The following is a 23,605-nucleotide window of genomic DNA, read 5'->3' as shown; positions in this document are numbered from 1 at the left end:
AGAGTAAGAACAAAAAGTGTAACAATTGGTAACTTAGATTTAAGAGTCAAACCGCATAAACTATGGTGAAATTCTGCCCTGTAGCACAAAAGTCTCTATTCAACTAAAACCTTAAAGGCTGCTATCGCAAGTGTATCTTGTATCTTACTTCCAAACATCATGAAAATGTTATATGGGCATAGCAAAGTCTAACATAACATATAGATAAATAGAGTGGGACTGAAATGATTAGATGCTATATTTGTGCACCCTTAGCCTTTTCCGTTTTAATTCTGTAAAAAGAAACAACAATCTCTTTCCTTTTTTGTGTGTCTGGCTGTGTGTTCGCCTCTCAAGTTATATAACAGGAGTGATTTTTTATTTCATTTTGTTGATGTTTTTTTCTTTGAGGGAATTAAAAAAAAAGACATTTATGTGGAAAAAGCACTTTGTTGTAAAGTGTAGTGATTCAGTTGCATTATCCTCTGTGTGGAAAGAAGTCTGGTGTGTTGTTATTGTTGGGCTATAGTGATGTGAAAGGAGAAGACATAGTTTGCCAAGTCTCTGTGATTCTAATGGAGGTTTTCAGAGAGGTTATAAAAGCCACTATGTATCATTTGCAGAAGAAGAAGAAAAAAAAAAACCAAACAACAACAACAACAACAACAACATCCAAAACCAGGTCTAGCAGGGGCGGATCCAGGAATTCCATAAAGAGGGGGTGTCTTTACGAAATTAAGGGGGGGGGGGGGGGAGGCACCCCCTAAATTTTTTCGTTATTTCTTTTGTTTAAAAAAAAAAAAAATAATAATAATAAAATAAAGGATGCGCGCCCGGTGCGCCCCACCTGGATCTGCCACTATTCAGTGTTTCAAAATACATGTACATGTACATTGTAGTACTAAAATGTTAGTCAAGGACAGAAAAGACCTAATGTAAAAATGTTAATCAGTACAATCAATGTTAAGTACAATGTATTGTTAAATATACAAATGTGAACAATAGTTTCATTAAAACTGTTTCTCGAATGAACCGTCTACAGTTATGGTTTATTGAGAAAATCAGTGACATCTCCATACTTGTGGCTATCTAGCCAAATTTTTATATGGTAGGAGGATGTGGTACAACTAAACTTTTTGCATCAAATATGGTAATTCAAACATTTTTTTTTTTCCATCACTGCTCCCACTGTGCTCAATACTGTTGTCTGTGTCAATCAACATTCACAGCACACAAAATGTCAAGGTTTAAACATTTCTTCATGTTATGACAAGAATTTGCAATTTACACTCACATCAGCACTGGCAGATTTGTCCTAACTTTGTTTTTCAATTGATTCATTGTTATCATAGTGATCTTTGGCAAGCCTGTGTAGGTCCTAATTATCACAAACTTGCATTTGGCACTCTTGGACCAAACCTTGAACACAATGGTAAATGCATTCCTTGTGCATTGTGTGTGTGTGTGTGCACTCATTAATTAAATGGCTTCAATTAGGGATTTTGTAGTGTTTCACAGGGCTGGTGCAACCGGGGAAACCTATGAAATCTCGAAGTGGGAGTTGGTAAGGCTTGTTATCTTTTGCTTGTTAGCTGATGAAATCCACAGGTGGCACCAGAAATATAAACTGCCCCTATACTTTTAAAAATGTGGCGCCGGCCAAGTTTCATTCAAGGCAACTGAGGATACATTTCACACAAGGCATATGCCCGCTTCCTCAGCGTATTTGAAACAAATGAAAAGCGCCCTCTTGAGGCCCTGGGGGGATATGATGCACGTGGTTGTTCTGCATACAGTGTACTTATGACCTGTATGTAGCTGAATAGTTTTCTTACTAATCAAATGGAAAATTTTGAACATTTTACATGTATCCTCAATTGTTACGCATGCACTTTATTTTACAAATCTGAATTCACATATCATTTTTTTTTTTAAGGCTTTCAATTTCATGTCAATTTATATGATTTTTTTTTTTTGTTTTTTTTTTCAGAAACAAGTAATGAAATATGCCCGGTTACCTTGAGTAAACTATCATATCCCTGGTAGAAGCATCTTTTGAGAATGTGTGTACATGTGTGTGTGACTGTGTGGTTTGCATGTTTCCCCATCAGAGATTACACACAGCAGATATACGACTCACACCTGTATTAACTACAGATGCCACAGGTCATGTGTGTATGCTATGTTATTCTTTGCAACTTCTTCAAAACAGAATTATAACGAACAGGTGAAAAGAATAACTCATTAACAGCAACAGATTGTTTTTTTAGAACATGATTGTAATTTCATCTATACATTCTTCACGGCTCAGTTCTAGTTTGAACAGCCATACAAAACAATAATATTTGACATCAATACACAACGAAACAGCAGAGGATGACTGTAATGAGTCATGACTGAACATTAACCCGTTGAGGACGAGTCCCGAGTATGCTCAGGCAAGCGTCTATGGGAAATGCGTGTTGTAGCAAAATCAAACCGTCCTCAACGGGTTAATCATGAATCATAAAATAGTGAAGACCTCAATGAAATCTGTTAGCAGATGGGGATCTAAGTCTGGGAGAATATTTCTTGATATTCCTCTGGTGTACTTCCTACAATGATTTAAATCTGTCTTTCTCACAGTGAATGGTTTTTGCTATGTCAGACAAACCTCACGGAAACTAAAAATAAGATTTGAGCTGGAAGAGGACACAATTTAGACATGAAGTGCGTGTTAGAAGTTGCGTGAATAATCGTATAGGACTGGTTTTATTGTCATTCATAAATATGAATACCTGAAAGCAATAGGGGAAAAAAATGCCATGTAATGTGATGAAAAGTTAGCAAAGATGCTTTTTGAACAATATGTCCCCTGCTCCCCCCCCCCCCCCTATATCAGTCCTGCATAACATTTACAGAAAATATGTACATATTTACAGGTTTAATTTTATACAAGAGAGAGTACTTTTCTCTTCCAAAGGATGGTTCTTACAATCAGACAGCACAGAGATCCTACCAGAGTGGAGCCTCGCTATAAAAGAGGTCAGATATAACAATGCAATTTTATAGGTCCCAACTCTATATCTCTTTGTCTTTATACTCTGATGTAGCGAGAAGCCTGATAATATGAAGGTAATTGTCATGGCTGTCAGGTCCTCACTATTGTGCGGTTTCTCTGCATTCTAGTGACTGGCTGCAAACACAACAGAGTTCTACCTCTTAGAAATAGGTTCTACCCAAAGAGCTTATATAATGAGTACGTACTAGAGTGGGAACTATCCATACACCCTGTACAACTGCTTTGTGATTACTCAGGGAGATGCAAGGTGGTAGGCTCACCCCTCATGCTAACATGCTTAGCATACAAGCAACTGAGGAGCAGCCACATCAAGGAGTGCATTCTCTTGTAAAATTTCAAATACACACCGTAAAAATGTAACTTGAGAGGAAAGTCTGCCTTTGCTAAGTGTACATGTAAGTGTACATGTAAGCTTTGTATACATAACGTATACACGTAAATATACATGTACACTGCCATGAAATCAGAGATGCCATTGTATAGTTGGCCCTCCTCTAGTGCTGGTGAGAAAGGTGTCTGGTTCTACCAGACAGGAAGTTCAGGATTAGGGAGGGGACCTGACCTTTGACACACAAGCACTTCCTCTGCACAAAGGCCATGGCAAGTCATTTCTGATACCATTACATTTACCTGAAGTAGTTACCTAACATGTTCTTATAGTGCAATGACAATGCAATATTTGCATTCTCTCTGCAGTTAAATTATAGGATAATATTTTCAAAATTTGCTATTTTCCTCTTTTGAGCCACAAGTCTGACGTAATAACTCTCGGCAGGCTGAAAACGACTGCATAAAATACAGGCTATTCCCATTACATCAAAGCCTCAAGGATCAAGAGTTTTCTTTCACTATGTCAAAAGTTTGTTATAGCTGAATAAATAACATGCATGGAAATATACAGATAATTGTGGGACCTTAATTTTACTTTGTGGTATCTGAAAGTTTGCTACAACCTTGCTTGTTATAACGGCAGTGCAATGTATGTTGCCCCACACATGTGACTTGTCACATTACCTTGCAAGAGTTAAAAAAAAAACAGCAAAATAATATGAGATGATTAGAAAATGAGAAATATTTTTTTCATTCAAAATTTGGGATTTTAAAGACCACCTACCTATAATGTACCTGGAAGGCAAAATCTGCCAATTTTTTAAAACCCAGCACCTTTATGAAGCATGTTGCTATGGTGTTTGGAATGGACCCAAAACATTTGATGCTTTATTTCCTGGACACATAACTGCAACTAAACTTCAAGGCAGATTCTCTCCATATTTTGATTATCTGGTATTAAAGCCAACTCTCTTTTCTCTGACGTGGAAAGTTTTTGGAAATAAAGTAGAGCAAATTATACATCACTTGAAAGCTTGAGAGTCTACCCCCCCCCCCCCCAAAAAAAAAAAAAAAAAAAAAAAAAAAAAGAGAAAACCCACCCAAATCAGAAAATCAAAGCATTGTACTATTTCATATACAGTTGAACCTCTTGTATCCGGACAAGTCGGGACCGGGGCTCATCCGGATAAGGGATTTGGCCGGATACGGGAGACTCAATGCTTTATACATGTACATATACATACACACGTACTGATGTAGCCCATTGTAGTACCACATGTAGTAATGTGTATACTGCAACCTTTTCATTGTTACACTCAGTAACAGACCCCAAAATAGAGGTTCGTGTTTGCAAGAATGAAATCATTTTCTTTTATAAATTCTTGGGATGATTTACCTAAATAATACATTAAGAAATGTATCAAGTATATGTAATTCATGTGTGTTTGTGTAGGAGATCTCAAGGAGTTGGGAATCCCCCTTTCCTCCCGTAATTATTTTAAAAAAAATCACGGCGAGATTGCGTCTGTATAATAGAGAGATCCGGATAAAGGGAGGCCGGATAAGAGAGGTTCAACTGTAATTACATTAATGTCTGGCAACCTTGTCTGGCCGTGTAGTGACAGACCATAATGGCAGCAGCTGAGAAGTCTCTGCTATCGAATCCCTGTGGTGAGGTGTGTGTTTGTCCAGGTTTCGTCCAGATGACTGTGTCTTGCATTTAGGCAATTTCCTGATTACAAATTGAGAGTTTGGGATCCAACACTGCATTGTTCCATCTCATGCATGCTGGCTGTAGATAGGTCCATCCTGGCTTAAAAAGGTGGTAAGTGCCTTCATGGACATTTTTTGTCCACCACTGTCTTGCCTTGTTCCTCGTACTCCTGTTTGGATATCCACATTTGCTGGAATGTGCCCTGCATTTGAAAACAAAGCAAAATCATGAATAAATAATTGAATTGACAAGAGACTATATGAACAAATATCTGCATGAATTAATAAGTGAATGAACGATAGAATGAATGACTTGAATGAATGAATGAATGAATACATGCATAAATAAATGAATAACTCATTGAATGAATGAATATTTAAATAATGATACAATGCATTCCTGCTCTAACAAACAAGGTTATAACAGAATTCTTTTTACAATGAAATTAAAATTCGGATCCCCAAATCATCATTTATATATCTTTATACACTATGTTGTTTGGTTATAATAAAATTTTGATGTAACGAAAGCCACCAGTCCCCGAGGACTTCGTTATAACGGGAGTACACTGTATATGAATAAATGAGAGAAAAAAAAAAACATCAGGGAACAGCTTTATCTGGCTGAGGTAGTCTTTCCTGCTGGCCTTAGGACAAAGGGATGAAAGGTATTGAGGCAGGTCACTGACACTATCAAGTTTTGTCCCACTTTCCACTACATTATTACTTGCTTGAAGACATGGTCAAGAACATTTTTGCAAGATGTCTTTGTCAAATAATTCATGACAGTCATCTCAGTGATTGACTTTTAATACCAGCACATTATAAAGTGCCTATGTCCTCTATTAAACACTATTCATTAAGATAATACAACGGAGTAAAAGATTACCAGATGAATTTGAAAACAAAAGTGATTGTGACATATAGCTATAGCTCTTTGCCCAAGCCAAATGTGCAGGGAAAATGGACATACCCCCAGGTTGACTCCCGTCTACGGTTGCCAATCATATCTCTATACATATATTAATTATATGATCTCTCAAGGTTCGCATGGCGTTGACTATATAACATAGCAAGAGGTATGGCATGAGGGCAGTCCTTTCAGCATTTCCTTATGGTGTCTTGTAAATCTCACCCTATGTAACCTTTATTAACATGTACGTCAAAATACTTTTGTCCCTGTATATTCATTCCTGCGTTATTACAGCAAAACAATTACATCAGTTTAAGTATATGCTAATCAAATAATTGTGGTCCCATGCATTTATTCCTGTGTTGTTACACCAACACTCACCAATGATGCCAGTATTGAGCCACCTATCCATGAACTGAACCGCCGTTCTGTGGAGCTGAATCTTTTTTCTGATGAGTTGCTGCTGGAGTAGATCAGTTTCAGCTTCATATTCTGACAAACCAAAGACAAGGGATAAAATCAAAGTGATGTTGCTTTGATACACATCAAACAACAAAAAAAGCTGACAATAACATGTTCAAGAATAAACAGAGAACCTACAACGAATCTACATGTTTATAACTGCACAAGAGAAACATAAAATGTGGTTACTATGGCCAGGTTGTCATTGTAAACAAGTTCATCCTGTTTGACACTTATGATAGATATTTCAGGTGTCCAATATACAATTGTAGGATTACATGCACACCATGATACCACACAATGCATGTATACAACATGCGTTTGCACACACTAGTAGCCCTGCCCCTTGAAAACAATCACTGGTTGGCTTTGTTGAAGGTGAATTTCCTGGAATTTGTTTAGCGCAATGGCCAGAGAAAACTAGTTTCTATGCTGCTGAGTGATAATTGTGCACAGTTTTCAGCTAATAGAAACCAAACATACGTTCCCTGGTCGAATTACACAGGTGGTTACTATTCATAAGTGATTAAACTACAAGCTTTCTTTGTGGGGTATTTCCATGCGGTCGCCATTGGCAGATGATCATTACATACAGGTTATAACTAGAGCAGGTTTGACTCTCTTTACCAAGACTCATTCCCTCTGCAGGTTCATTTGATGTCATTGATAAATTTTACTAGTCATCACACTGCTCCCAAAACCGGTAGTATACTTACTGGTGGAATCTTGCCCTGGAGATCTTTGTGTAACCTGTCCGTAAAGCCCCTGAGTAGACTGTTGCCCCCGGTTACAATGACATTGCTGTAGAGTGCCTACCACAAAAAGAAAACACCAAGACTAGACATGTAAAGGATGACTTTACATAGTATATCAATAGATGACATGGGTCTGCTCTATATTTTTTTTTCATATTTTTTATTATCCAGTTCTTTTTATATTCTCTGTCTAAATATCACAGAGAAACATTATAAAACAAAGCAAGCACTGTGGCACAAATACAGCATGAGATGATTTATTACTGAACCTGCAGCTCTCCCTTCCATTTGAAGCGTACATGACAAACATTGTAAGGCTTGATATCTGACAATAAACGGATAAACACAAGTGATGCGTAACCCATATGAAAATTCTGCACTGACTTTTTTGTATAACTCATGTTCACAGAGAATGCCTTCAAAATGAAGAGACTCTAAATTAACACATTACAAATGAGTCAACAAGTTCCCGTATTATCTTTGGCAGGTTCATATTTTCATATGGGTAGTTTTCATACATCAAGTCATGGCTAAGTATCTGTAGGACAGTAAGTAACAAGGAAAAGTAGAAATTACGCGGTGCATAATATATGTCCCCGCCGGAAGTAGCATTTAGTAGCAAAATGTACAATATAGGTAAAAAGATGAAGGTCAAAGGTCAAAGAAGTCAAAGGTCAAAATTCTATGTAGAAGTTTTGAAGCCCTCACCTAGTGCCATCACATAAAGCAAACGGAATCAAAATCGGGTTAGAAATGGCGAAGGAGTAGCATTTTGTAGGCAATGTACAATATAGGTCAAAAATCAAGGTCAAAGGTCAAAGAAGTCAAAGGTCAAAATTCTGTGTAGAAGTTTTGAAGCCCTCACCTAGTGCCATCACTTAAAGCAAACGGAATTGAAATCAGGTTACAAATGGCGAAGGAGTAGCATTTTGTAGCAAAATTTACAATATAGGTCAAAAATCAAGGTCAAAGGTCAAAGAAGTCAAAGGTCAAAATTCTGTGTAGAAGTTTTGAAGCCCTCACCTAGTGCCATCATATAAAGCAAACGGAATCAAAATCGGGTTAGAAATGGCGAAGGAGTAGCATTTTGAAGCAAAATGTACAATATAGGTCAAAGGTCAAGGTCAAAGGTCACAATTGAAATTCTGTATAGAAGTTTCAAAGCTCCCATGTAGTGCTATCATATAAAGCAAACAGAATCAAAATCGGGTTAGAAATGGCGAAGGAGTAGCATTTTGAACATTTTGATCACACACGGACGCACACACGGACGCACACACGGACGGACGCACGGACGGACACACACACGTACGGAGCCCGTTTCATAGTCCCCTGCTCGAACTCGTTCGGCGGGGACAAAAAATATCACAGAGCTTCTGTGCACTAAAAAGCACTTAAAGCACACCAATGACAGGGCTGCACACTTAGCCATTTTTCCTACTGGTCCTATACTTTTTTTTTTCAAACTGGCCCCGACAATGTATTTTTTTTTTATTTTACCTGTCATGTCTGACCAGTAAATTTAGCAATTCCTGAAAAGTTACTGGCCCAAAAGTGATTTTTACTGGTCTGGGACCATTGGACTGACGCTGGTGTTTAGTTTTGCCAAAGAGCTTGACTCACCCCTCTGATGTCCACATCACACAGGCCCACACTGGTAGTCACCACATGGCTCATACTTAACATGCTGTTCCCGTCTGCTCCCTGTCACAAGAAATTACACAGAAGACACAATGATATAAAGATGAATGTGACAGCACTGACTGGCTATTAGTATCTGATCTAGACTGTTTGCAGGTTTTTTGCATTACATCACTTAGATCAAGGGATTGAAAAATTCACTACTAAATGATAGAGACTTCTGTAGACAAGTCTGTCTTGATTTAATAAATAGATTCAAAGTGGAAACTGCTTGCTTAAAATCTTGCTAAAGAATACTGTAAAAGTGGATATTTTCGCACGACTAATTCACCTCGTCACAGTTTCGCATAGTCAGTAAAGCCCGGAGCGACGCTCACCTGCGTATGCTTGAGGCTACATTCATTCAGCTGACCAGTCCTATTCTATGCAGGCAAAAGGAGTTTGTACGCACATTGGCGCTCTTTTGATTCTGACTCATGTTTACGGTAGCCAATCAGCGTACGCACTGTTTCGCTTGAATGGTTTGCTCGTTTTGCTTATATTGTTATGTTCGCTCTTCCTGTTTCATACGTGCGGTTTCTACTCCGAAGAGTGCACGTCGAAAACGTTCAGTAGCAGTATGTATTTGTTTAACGTAATTCTATTTTTGTGCCCAGCCATAAGAAGTATTTCGTGTGTTTTTAATTTCGTGGAATCAAGACATCAACTACTGGAACACATGGCACGCAAACATATTTGCGTGCTTTTATTTTTGCAGTAGTTTCTGGTTGCGCGAAATGTGGGAAAATTTCAACACCGCAAAAATGTCCACTTTTACAGTAATACAACTGCCATTCCCCTAAATCAGTGTCTCTCAGCTGTGGTATATAGCTCCTTTTTTTTTTTGGGGGGGGGGGGGGTGGAGGGGAAAAGGTGACCAAACAGACTTCTCAGGACTGCAAATGATAACCTGTGTAGAAAACATTACCACTGTAATAAATATACATACACCACACAACTGTACAGGTACATCAGGCGCAGGAGGTATCGTAGGTAGTATATTTTGCCTGGTTTGTCTGTTTTCAAAGAATGAAGAAATTCAATGACTGCTTCACATAGATCTGTCATTGCTGTATGACCAAGTAAATGCTACAATCAGATCAATAATTGGCAGTCTTTCAGCCTGATTGCAACATGAAGACTGCTACCCTCTGTCTAAAAAAATACTTCAATCATGGCTATACTAGAGGGGCCTCGCTGAAGACAGGACATAAGTCTACAGTGTTTAAGAATGATGTCACTAAAAATTCTCATCATCATCATGGATCGTGTTCCAAAGTATGACGTGAAATAAAACAAAACACAATCATGTGACGCTACCTTCACCAATGATGTGTCGAAGAGCGTTTCTGGAATCCGATACCTCTCCACTCCAAACTCTCGATGGTAACCGTTGGGGAATTCGTAGATCTCCGTTGGCATTTGTTCTGCAGCTCTGAGAAAGGTTGTACAGAAAATGTTGCAAAATCAGACACATGACTTCCACTCCGGCATGTGCGGATGTGTAACTACATGTAGCTAGCCAGGCTATTGTGACATTATAATCATAGTTGCATCCAGCATATTCTATAGACAATCCAACATATAAAATCTTTAAAAAAAAAAAAAAAAATCACAGTAGGTACAGTTGCTTTACAAATTTCACAATACTATCTCCAATTTTTGTTCAATTTAATTGCAAAGAAAAACTGTGCAGTTAAAAGCATCACAAGTCTTTGTTAATACTTTGATTTACATGCACAATTTGTGATGCAGTCTTCTGTGAAGCAATTCTGGCTAGGAAGTAAAATGTCTTGGGTGGCTAGCTGCATGTCTGGTGTGTGACTGAAGGGAGGATTCCAAACATCAAGTGCAAGTTACATGACAAACAATGTAAGTAATTTTTCTATGGTCTGCGTTCCCATTGCAAATGTCAAGGCACACTTCACACAAAGTTAGAAGAATCCCACTCCAGTCAGCAAGTTTTCTAGTATGGCAATTTTTCACTGTCCGTCTGAATGGCCAGCATAATATCATTGAGTCAATATTTGACTGAGGTTCAAATTCATGGAGACTCCAGGAGTACTTACTCTTCCTCGTATGGTGTGTCTGACACCTGTAGAGTGGCGGCCTGGAAATCTTGGATGAGCTGTTTGGCCATGTAGTTCTGCCACGACCTCGTCACGTTGGGCAGCTCTTTCTTCTTAAAGTTGGGCGGCGCGTTCTCTTTTACAGTTTCCTTTTGAATACAATAAATGCCACATGACACAGAAATAAATCACAGCCTACAACTTTGGTAGTATGTTATCCCGTTAAAGTCAAAGCCAATGGCCTGAACTTACAAAAGGTAGTTTAAGTCAAAGCCGTGTCTTAAAATCTAGTCCACGGACTAAAATTAAAACACAAAAAACGTACACCTTGTGGGTTTGTATCTCTGCATATCGTCGCTGGGGTGACAAGACCTCGTATCTCAAAAATGTCAATTTTTTTTTTTTAGCTTAATGGTCAAATAATGGGTCAAGTGCTGTCTTGGCCAAATCCCAACTGTCTTACTTAAAAAATGAAGTCACCATGACATGTCAAAGGAAAGGCCTTCCCATTCACCATAGTGCTTTGGCCGCCATGTTTTTTTGCTCTCCTGAACATTTGACATTTTTGAGATACGAGGTTTTGTCACCCCAGCGACGATATGTGAAATGTCTTTTGCATTTAATATTAATAGTACTCATGATCCATAGAACAGAATTTTGTACTACCTTTGTAAATTCAGGCTAATCTCATGAGAAAGCTGCGCATGGAATGCATTGCCTATGTTGTAATAGTCTACATGCAACACAGAAATGGCTGGCTTGTATAGTAGGGATATATTTTGAACAGGATTGTATATTCTTATCATTGCAGTCCACCAAAAAATACACTACTTCAAGTACCATCTGTCATACGTCACTTCACTCATGAACAATCCTATCCTTGCCTGACCTAGCTCAGACTGGCAAGCCTTTTATGTTCCACTGCCATACATGTTCTCATTTACATCTTGCTACAAATATTCACATCATTCTTTGTACACTAGCCTTCATGAATATTCAATTTATACAATTTCTGTTGACTACACATCTAGGGGTAAGATCAGAAAATGCAGAGCAGTTATGATCCTGGCATTCATTTGGTGCTGATCTTCTTTTGAACCCGTTGAGGATGGGCTGATTTTGCTACAATACGCATTTCCCATACACACTTGCCCGAGTATACTCGGGACTCATCCTCGACAGGTTGATAATCAACATGCATGTGTAGTGGAGTTTAAGTTGCCCTACTGTATGGTTTCTGCATACACAGAATCTGATTGAATGTCAGCTAAGGAAGTAGAAGCAAGGGAGGCACAGCCTGCATATATCTTACCTTTGAGGCGATCATGTAGGATGGCACGATTTCAATCTTTTCATCGTCAAAGAACTCCTTGCATTGCATTGTGATGAAATCACCACCGAGGGGGCTCTTGACAATAGCTGTCAGGATGGCAAAATTACAGAGCACAGGGGAGAAAGAGAGAGAGAGATAGAGAGAGAGAGAGAGAGACCAGGCGAAAGTACAAGCAAAAGAATGATATCAATTATCATATTGTTCATCTACATTGTACCATGCACAATCAATTTTTCAATTGCTAAATTCTTTAACCCTAACTTACCTGGGGGGCCCATAATGCCCCCCCCGATGAATTCCGAGACCATTCCGGCGCGAATTTTTTTTTGACCGCGCCGTTCGCTGACTTTTTACTTTCAAGTCTCGCACAACTTTTGAGACCAAATTTGTCGCGCCCGGGCATACCGTTCCGAAGCCACGCCCCTTCAAAAAACTTTCGTCAACCCCAAAATTGCTCAAAAACGTGATTTTGTGTGCAAAGTCAATACAAATTGTGTTTCTTCAATTAATTCATATAAAGATTCATATTCTTAATTTTAATGGCTGAAATCAACTTATTTTAGTATAATTATGCTTCAAAAAATGTTTATGACAAATTCTGCTGAAAAAACAACAAAAACAAAAGTTCGAAAAAACAACGAAATACACAAAGAATTGATAAAACAATAAAAAACATAAAAATTAATTTTGATACTGAAATTTTTTTTATGCACAAATGTTTGGAATGTCACTAGAAATATTTACACCAAAAATCAGCATTCCACAAGCTTTTATAAGCCAATTACAGACAAAAATGAGTTTTTTTTGCATATATTTGCATAATTAATTGATTTAAAATAGAAAATGCAATTTTTTTGAAAATTTAACTGAACAGTCTTGTAGATTACATCCGGTTTTATGTTCATGCAAAATTTTGCGGCGATCGCGCGATCAACAGCCGAGATCTGAAGGGGGGGGGGGCCATAATGGCCCCCCCTCCCCCACCCCAGGAATTCAAGCTCGCTAAATAGCCCAGGTAAGTTAGGGTTAAAGGGAATCTCTCCCCTAAAATTTAGATTTGAGAGGTGTGAGAGCATGTCCTAAGAACTCTAGAGAAAATTCTATCTCATCACAAAAAATGTCCCAAACTGTGAAATATTAATTTTAATAAATCAGCGCGCACTAGTGCGTGCTGCAATAGTAGCTGCGCGTAGACCATCGGTGTGTGCACGTTTCCTTCGTTCGCCTCCGTCTGCACACAGCTATATCAAATACTGTCTATTGGTATCGCCTCATCGAGCCATGTGCATCCCCATGAGTAGAGGCCGCCGCGGCTGCCTGGTCAGTGGCCCGGCGCGGCATGGTAGCACCAACCTAGCTTGCGTACATGGACATTTGCGTGTTTTGAGAGTATCGTAGTACACTGATCGTACAGAAAATTATCTAACTACGCAATTGAATGCTGTCGATAAGGCCAGAAGACTACTCTTAGATCAAGGTACATGTAATTTTTGGCATTTTAGAGATTGCTCTACATCTCTTTATATATTGCTATATCTCTGTATGTGAGTAACGTTGCACTCTTATATTTCATAGGGATATTACCAGTACAATAACCTACAATGTCAGAAAACTAAATTTCAGTGTACAGATACACTTTAAGAAATAAATCTTTCCTCAATGACTAGTCATTGCTATGTAGCAATGTCCAGCTCTGGTATCCTAAAACTCATCCAAAGTTACCCTAAAAATATATGAAAATGTACTACTCTTCAGGAAACTGAGAAAGCCTTTAGGGTATTGAAAGCAAGACTGAATACTTTTTTCCCTCTTCAATACTTGTTGACCTTACAAAGGTGGGGCAGGGGATGCTTTGGGTGAATACTTTGAGGGGAATGTCCACAGGCACCTTTGGTGTTCATAATCTGTGATAACTTTGAAAAACATTAGTTGACTTCTTACCAGACTGGTTCACATAGCCCTCATAGACAGGTACTGCTGTTGTGTGAGTTGCTCCACTGTCTATAACCAAACCTGTTGCTCTTCCATTTGCAAATCTTGATAAAAAGACTGGTCAAGGAGTCTAAGTGCTCAATAAAAAAACAACAACAATCAAACAAAACTTGATAACAAAAAAATTGCATACTATTAACAGCGTAAAATCATGAATTTAGACTAAAAGTAGCATCCTATTCAGTACCTTTATACTGAGAGTGTAATGATTACAGTACTTACCACCAAGTATGCAGTACAAGAAGATAAATACCCAAATTCTAACTGCTTACAGAAGTGTGTACTCTTTGATATGAGATCTGAAGCAAATGTTCGCTAATGTTGCACAAAAATTTAATAATCAAATGCTAAAATGTTCTACCTCAAGACTCAACTGCATAAATTTGCACAGGAATACATATATATATATATACAGAGAAATATTTTTCAAGTCTGAGATGAAAGTTCTTTTTTTTCTTCAGGTTTTCTGGTTTGAGTTGCAAAATGTAAAGAATATCTACACACAAACTTTCTAGGTTTACTTTATGCCAAAATTAAAGACTTATATGGATAATAAACACCACACAGTAAATAGTAGGTTGGCTTCACTACGAAAGTTGCTATTGTCAGCTATTTGATGGCTAAACACTTGGTCTGGCCTGCCCCCCAAGTGATACCTGATGCCTCCTTGATTTCACTAAGTCATAACAGAAGACAAGTGCAACATCGTATCTTGTGGTGGTTCCAAGAATACAGTAATAGTTTTAGGTGTCTTGCTGCTGCTGTAAGAACAAACATACATTAATTGTAATACACCAATCATAATCCTAATGATGGTGGTGATGATGATTATGGTGATGATGATTATGACAACAATACTACCATGATAAAAAATATAATAATAACGATACTGATAACTATGTAGAAATTCTCCAAGTCTAGCAAAGGATACGCAGACAAGACAGCACTTTTACAGAGAAAGAAGGCTGGTATGCTGTAATGTTCAAACATCAGTTCTGTCAGTTTTTCCCTTTTGTGTCTCGTGTTCCACTGAAGCAAAAAGGAAAGGAGAGCAAAGTCAAACTCAATATTATTGTGTAATACATGGAGATACACGTAGGCTTATTTGCTCTATTGTTAATGATGCACATTTAATTGTGCAGTAAAAGCAACTGAGAAAAAGTAAGAACTGCCTACAGGAACAGAGAAAAGATAATGCACACTCACGACGACACACCCCCAACACACTATGATACATCAGGGCCCCATTTCATAGAAGATGTTATGATAGCAACTCTTGCTGGAATGGCAACTTCCAGTAGCAATAGCCAATCAGGAAGCTGGCTTCTTGTTGTTACCATGACAATTGCCACTCTATCAAGTGTTGCTATCATATCAACTCTGTATGAAATGGGGCCCTGATGATCACATAATTCATAGCCTCTGTATCATCATACTGAATACTGTAAACGTGGAAATTTTCGCGGTACATTAATTTTCGCGGATTTCACGCTACGTTCGGCTAGCGCGAATTCAAAAACGCACGAATATATCTTCGCAATTTTCTATGCACATTTTGAACGGGCTGAATTGTGTGTGCTTCGTCGATGATACTGCTACGTAGTACAGTTGTACAGATATGTTTACGCATATAGCAGTATCATCGCACGCACCGCACGCAATGAGCCCACGGCCGATTGGTGTGCTACATCCCCGCGACTACAGTACCAGTACTACAGTACATGTATCGAGTAAAATACATGTACTACGTAGTAAAGCGCTTGTACTCGCACTCGCGCCGCTCGCTACGTCGCTTATCGTACGCTGGCATAGCAAGCTATAGTAGCAGAGGCTCTGGATGAAAACAGCGACTGTGTATTAACCCGCTGCGGAGCGCGAATTTAAGAACCTGCGAATATGTTTTCGAGCCGCTCAGCGTGAAAAATTAATCGCGCGAAAATATTGACGTTTACAGTAGATAAAATCGTCAAATTTTTCTAAGATGTAGAAAACTGGACTTGAACTATCATATGATGTTCTGCTGCTAACAATAAGCTTCTTCTAGCATCCTTCCAGTTTTCTGATTAGTATAAATTTTATTCACACAAAGTCATTGTTGCTCAGTCATTACAAAACTGCAACAAGCTGATGTTAAAGTACAGGATATACCAATAACTTACTTTTATCAATGTCAAGTTAGGAAACCTTGTGAGGATTTATGTACAAGTCATCAACTGGAGATTTGTGGGATGAAAAAATTATCACCTACAAGTGCATGCTGCAAATTTCAGTACTTATGGTGACTGGGACTACTACAAAATACCATCTAGGGTTCTGATCTTTTGCTTAACAAGCTCTAATACTGTAATTCTGATAGCCATTGACTTGAGGTAAATTGTCATTTCCAAAACAGATATTCACAAAATGGCTTCTGTCTTTTACAATTTGTAATGAAAACACGATCTGCTATTCTCATCAGCACATCAAAACCTTGTTGCGATTCCTAATTTCAAACAAATCAAACTTCCCACTACACTGCTCACCATGGCCCACTATATTTCATCCCCATGGGACCACTCTTGAAAAATGACACAGCATTTGCACTTCAGAGCATTGTCCTTGGCTTAGAATGGGTAAACTTACTGCAGGTTCAGCCATGAGGACAGGGTGCAGGGTGGAGTCAGACTTGATGTATTTCTTGTAGGCATGGTCCAGTATTCCCTGAAACATGTCCCAGTCTTCAACTGTGACACAAACATGGAAACAAAGTTCATATATGATGGATAATATAAAAGACAATGGGCACTGTGAAGCCATGTTTGAAAGTGAACTGACATTGGAAAACCATATTGACATACATTTTGTGACTTATGACGGTTTGTACACACCAATCACGAGCAACATTTGTTCCTACCAGGGATGTATGATCAAATCGACAAACTCGCAAACTTCAAACACGGTGTGCCATCAATATGCATGCCTGTCACTGTGTGCTTGTCATATGGTGTATGCAATGTGTAACATGCAACTATGATTTTAAAATGTGTGTAATCCATGGAAAAAACTTCACCAGTCCCAATAGAGGGAGGCATTTGTCTGCAGATAGGCAAAGCTGCACACTGGCACTAGTCCAACGTTCCACGACCAGCAAAAATCACTGTCGGACCAGTAACGTTTTCAGAAATGGAGCAGTAAGAAATGGAAAAATGGGTACCTACTGGTCCGACAGACAGGTCAGACCATTGGGCTGTCCCGAGATAGGACTTACTCATGCCATCCTTGAGGGGAGTGTTCAATTCCATTCCCTCTCTCACAAAGGTGAGGTAGGGTGTGTCGATTACGTAGCGCTTCTTTGCCGTGCCGTCTCGAATGACTGGCTGTGACTGGCCGTCTACATCCATAGACTCCTCATCCTTGCAGTCAACCATGCCAACTGTGGTTGGAAATTCAGCCTGGGAAGACATAGACAAAGGACTTATCTTTGAGAGGTCACTGCACTCCTAGCAATTATGTATTCACAGGGAATCAAAGAGAATTTTAGAAGGGGAGGTGTAAGGTGAAGAGATAAAAAGATAGTTATTATCAGCAAGATGTCAGGTCATCCAAACAGGAATGTATTGGGAATCCTCCATATTGAGAGAAAGGAAAGTGCCTGATATTTCTCACATGATTCTCTTAATTTACTTCAAATGTGAAGGGTCATAAATCTTCCGTGTAAATTCTCTTCATACCTTGATTATATCAGTGAAAAGAAAAACGCATCACGAAAATAGCTGCTATTGGTGTCCTATGATTCAATGATACCAAAAACCCACCTTCATGACTGAGCCCACAATACAGTACCTACACATACAGCCATAAAATCTAATATGTCTATTAATGAGGATAAAAATGTACAATGTACATTGTAACCATGCACAGGTTATAATAAAAACACAAACATTTAAACAATAACTTGGCTTCTGAGACCATAACTAAGTAGGATGATATTTTGCCAAGCATTTGCAGGGATACAAGTACCTACATGTATATGCCGAATATTTTGCAAGGTTTTTATTTTTGCGAATTTTACGAGTCAGGTGCTATTTGTGAAATTAAAGACAAGCGAAAATATTGACTGTGATCCCGATGTGAATGTGACGTACATTGTACGCATATTACATACACTTCTACGTTCAGTGCAGGACTCCACGATTGTGAATTAAACCACTCGCGAAATCATAAGGTATTCCCGATTTGCGAAAATTTAGACTCGCGAATATATGGCATATAAAGTATTTGCCAACAGGAATAATCACCACTTCAGACTGGATTCTATATTCATAGCAAGGAAAGTGGATTTATGTCAATTTTATGCCAACCTGGTGAATCTTAAGTTAATGCTTTTTTACAGACATGTTTTTCCAACTCCAAAACACCTTCTCGTTCACCAGTCACTTTCCCTTAAACACTGCACGCAGCAAACGCTAAAATATCAAATACTGCCATATTCAGTTGCAAGTGTGAACAGTTCATGTGAGCATCATATACAGTCTTCCTACCTTTGGAGAGTCTTCGCCTGCATAGCCTCCTCTGACGGAGAAAGAGCCGATGTCATAGACCAAGGCACCCACCTCATCTGCCATAGAAAACAAAGTAGTGGTACACTGTGAGTGTGTGATACTATTTAAACAGAAGCACAGTAGTGTAATCCTGATCCTAAACACTGCCAAGAATAAGACATGTTACAGTATCATATGTACTGGCATGAATACACTTGACTGAGCACAAAATTATGTAAATTACAATGTATAATACTGTACATCTACACCCAATAGGAAACATTACACGGTTCAGAAGGCAATTTAACTTAACTGAACTTTATACTGTAATGTAACCACCTAAACTTTGAATTCAGACTTTTTGGAGCATAGAGGTAAAAAAGTGCAATCATTGTGTTGTTACAAAAAGAAGAAAAGAAAACTGTCTGAAAAGTCTAACAATGACATGGCACGGTTCCCTTTACAAACAGCCAGCAAGAAATCAGAAATGAGTAAAATTTTAACTGATCATGAGAGTCATGATAGAATCTCAGTGAACATACCAGTCTGTGTGGACTAATAGTCCTTATCACAGAACACCTACAACTTACTGTAGTACACTGGCATCAGGGTGAATTACAACAGTATAGCCACATATCCACACCTTGCCGGGGGCTCTAAAACCGCCACCTAATGGCTACAACGGCACCGAACACAAATGTACACGCAGGACTATGCGCATTACTCTTGAGACTATGTATAGTGTAACACAGCCAGGCAAAATGAGGCAAAAATAGGCCAGTTTATCTAAAAAATCTTAAAATTGTATAAGATATATGTTATAATTATGTTGCATCATGTGAGGATTGTCAAGCTTATAACATTAAATCATTATTCTGACATTTTCACCATCTTCACATCAGCGGCAGAGACTCCAACTCTCCTATTTTTGACGGGAGATCTCCCGGCGAAAACCCATTTTTGCAAAATCTCCCGTTTTCCCGCTTGAGATTTAATTTCTCCCGCCCTGGCTCTTTGCCTCCCGTTGGAAAGGATTTCTTACTTAAAATTTCTATCGTATATAATGATGAAAAAAATAAGCCTTAGATAGCACCAGAGAGCATCTAATACCCTAGGAACTTGGCGCTTTGCACACATCAACTTTGAGTCTCCCGTTTGCTAGGGGTTTCAGGCGGGAGAATCTCCAGATCAGAAGGTGTTTTGGGTTGGAGTCTCTGCAGCGGGGTTCAGCAGGTCAGGAATTGAATGGGTGTTCTTCTCATTTATTACATTAACAATACATTGTCAGCTACATTTACGAGTTACAGTTGTAGCTGACAAGTTCTAGCCTTGCAGGTTTTTCGTTTCAGGCCACTATTCGTCGACCACCTATTTTTAGATCGACCACCCTCACGCCATGGCTTTCTTGCGCATAAAATCAAAAGTACGTGTGGGACGGGGCAAAATACGCTGGAACATTCAAACATGAATAAATATCAAGAGAAATTAGGGGGATACAGTCTATATTTCACAGAATCCCCAAATATTATCACCTTGTCAATTCCCCAAAATTCAGACAGCCTCTCCAAATTTCAGACATGCGCACAATGTCAGTAAGAATACAAGGCCCCTGAAAAATGAGCGCGCGCCATACCTTGTTGACGTAAGGTTGCATCAGGGACATTGCGGCACCCATTCATGCCCTAATTTGGTGACTCTGCACTTGCATTCAGCCCCTGTACATTTATTCACTGCACCGGCACGTACAGAGATTTTGTGTTTTTGAGGATACCATCACAATCTGAGCTAGGGATAAGCTAAAAATCTCACAACAGAACGGCGTAATTTTTCTATTTTTAGTGCTTTTTCGGCGACCCTGATTCTTTACACAGGACCTAATTGTAATTTGCACATGCTTTGGAAAAGTTGCGGTGATTCAGCGTTTATGAGGGCAAAATTTGGAATTATAGATGGATTTTAGGAGGTGACTCAGGTACTTTCCTGTGGTGAACGAGTGTGCAAGTACATGTGAAACGATGTGATGTGCGTGTGTCATGACAGTAGAATTTGCTGGATTGTGATTAACCACAGGGCGCTCCTTGTACAGTTATACTGTGGGATTACAGTGAGTCAAAAGAGCACTATCTCTGTAAGTTGAAGTTTGGAAAAGCAACACAAATTTTCGCGCAACTAAAAGTTTCAGAATTTACCAGCAAAAGGCTTACTTTTATAATGTAAGTACATTTCTTTATTCATATGTTATGTTCACTTGTTAATTTCAACGTTTATCCCATGTAGGGCTACTCTTGAAAAGACGTCTTTCTTCTACAAGATCATCTCCATATAGATACAACTGTACGTAACTCTCGTTCATTCTTTGGCTATAGATGCAACCTTTGCGTGGTGCACTTTACGCATTGGTGATATGAATAACGCATGAGAGTTGCGATGATTTTAGCCTTTGATTTGAACCAGGCCCTTTCACTGAGCGCTGTGCAGAGGCGAGCGAAAGGGTTCGAGTGAAACGCGCCCACACCAGCAACACAGCAAGTGATCGGGCGCTACATGATGTCACGCAGCAAGAGTGCCTGGTCAAAAAGGCTACAGTACTACAAGTACTGACTCGCGCAAGCGCAGAGGTTTCAAATCCCGTCTTTGTCGGAGCAGTTGTCAATCTCGGAGATCCCTGCTGACAAAATCATTTAAAGTCATCGATTTAACGTTAGACAGAAATGGACTATTAACAGACTTATTACGTTCCGCGTTTCCTCTTGTCAATAATTCATTTGAATACATCGGTAAGTATTCAAATTGACACATTTTTTAGTAACGTTAGACAAGGTTAAATTTAACCGCAATACTACGCCTTTTCAGATCCAAAATCCTACACTGCGCAGGTAATGTTGGGGCTGGTCGCAAGTGTCCAGATTTTGGAGGCCGGCCGAAAATTGGGGTTTTTATCTAACGACCAACGAAGTTAACTTACCGTAGTTATGGGCAAACTCGGCCTAGCGGGTAAAGTCGGCCGCCAGCGCGCACAGTAACGTTACATAAAATTGTACTGTGCGCGATGGCGGCCAACTTTACCCGCTTGGCCCAGTTTACCCTTAACTACGGTACCTAACCGGTTAACTGCGACCAGCCCCAACACGCAGTGTTGGGGCTGCGCATTGTAGCAGACATGATCATGACAGGCGAAGTGTAGCGCCTAAAAATCAATATGAAATCGCAAAAATTCTGCAATATGAAGACTTACAGGTGAAGATGTAATGTTGAAGACTGACTGCGTTCAACTTTTGGTTCTGGCAATAGTCCCTTTCTGCTCGGTTTGATGAGTTAAATGCGACTCGGTCGAGAGGAACTCGGGAGAACTACATCTTATACGGTCAATGGATTTGAGATTTGTGCGCATGCGCTGGCCGTCAAGTCGTGTAGCTTTGTGGCAAGGCTTTATCATACTGTTGGCAAACCCTCTCGCTGTATATTGCGTTGCTTTCTGGGTGGGTGCGCGCGCGCAGGCCTTGTCAGAAGGCTAAACGCATTGCGACTCCGCCAGCACATGAATATTTACGTGCGCAGTGTACTGCATACTGATTTCGAAAATGGTGAATGGGATGGGGAGCTAGGACTACGGACCCGTATATGGCCGTGAAAAAAACGTTTTTTCAAGATCATTGGACCAGTGTGAACAAGAACAAGGTGAACGAAGGGTATTAATTAGATAAGAATCTTATGTATACTATAAAAGTACGTTTTTTCCTCGTGATATTCGAAACTTACGGAGGTGCGAAAATCTGTGACAGACTGTGTATGTTTTTCAAGCTTACCGATATAGCACTCTATTGACTCAGGACGCTCCCACAGTGTGCAACTGTGTATACGGAGCGTCCCGGGGTTACTAACCGGTTAACGTTAACAGTTAGAGTTCTTTTCTTTTGGGTATGTGTGCATGAAATTAAGCACATTGCAAATCATTCTTAACGCTTACTGCCCAACGGTAGGCCTACCACCATTTTGTTGCTAACTGAGCTGAATTTTACTTCATTTTCGAAATTAATATGATTTGAATACGAATCTCGATTCATTTTTGGATTAACGTAGCCAGTAGGTCGGACTCTTACAGTTGAGTCAGCAGTGACAGCACTGCACTGGTTAGCGGGTAACACTGTGAAGGAGTCTAACTCCGCATCTCCACAATTAACAAACTTCAGGAATGACGAAATTGCCCAAATGTTTAGCTCTGAACAAGAATAATATCAAAATATAACACTAACACTAACAAACATTGACAATAACCAAACACTGACTGGAAGGCCAGTTGTCAACTCATGTGCAGTATCGGAGTCGCAGTCAGAGTAGTTGCCATTGTATTGGTGGAGCTGGCTGGATCGGAGGAGCCGCTATTGTGACCGTTTATACCGCCAGTAAAATCGTTCATAGGTCATGTAGCAAAGTCCCCCTTTGTCCATCCACGAATCAGCAAGCTTACTTGGATTTTCCATTTGTAGATAGAAACATTCTATTGAAATGACATACTCACCACCGCCATAAACACCTCCGCTCATTTTTATTTCGGGAATTATATTCTTGGGGGATGAAGGCTGGTTCACAAACTCTTCGACAACCCGGCGTTCTTCGCGTTCTCCAAGCTAGCCAGGCGCGTGAATTATCAATCGCTACGCGCTATCGCTAGTCGACCATATCGTCGATCGATCGACACTTACCTTTGATCGATTGCGGACAGATTACTCTTGTTGTACACAGAATACAGTAGTAGTTTTCGTGACTTTTGTAAAAATCTATCTTCAGTAGACCTAGA

General features: G+C 39.4%; 1 protein-coding gene across 1 annotated transcript; it reads right to left on the bottom strand.

Annotated features, from left to right (window-relative positions):
• Window positions 1-5,000: 5,000 nt before the first annotated feature.
• LOC139733463 (actin-like protein 6B) lies at window positions 5,001-23,433 on the bottom strand. Its single transcript, XM_071644283.1, has 13 exons — window positions 23,327-23,433; window positions 18,808-18,884; window positions 17,535-17,718; window positions 16,910-17,010; window positions 15,219-15,316; window positions 14,237-14,331; window positions 12,275-12,381; window positions 10,963-11,111; window positions 10,214-10,328; window positions 8,837-8,917; window positions 7,175-7,270; window positions 6,378-6,488; window positions 5,001-5,286 (listed from the first exon to the last, which is right to left on the bottom strand). The coding sequence occupies exons 1-13, from the start codon at window positions 23,349-23,351 to the stop codon at window positions 5,206-5,208; spliced, it is 1,320 nt and encodes a 439-aa protein (XP_071500384.1). The 5' UTR covers window positions 23,352-23,433; the 3' UTR covers window positions 5,001-5,205.
• Window positions 23,434-23,605: the final 172 nt, after the last annotated feature.

This window comes from Diadema antillarum, unplaced genomic scaffold (assembly GCF_040938485.1).
Source record: "Diadema antillarum isolate AM-2024a unplaced genomic scaffold, OU_Dant_1.0 scf00000025, whole genome shotgun sequence".
Taxonomy (NCBI): domain Eukaryota; kingdom Metazoa; phylum Echinodermata; class Echinoidea; order Diadematoida; family Diadematidae; genus Diadema; species Diadema antillarum.
The sequence above is the reverse complement of the archived record's forward strand: the minus strand, read 5'-3'. Positions and strand labels throughout refer to the sequence as shown.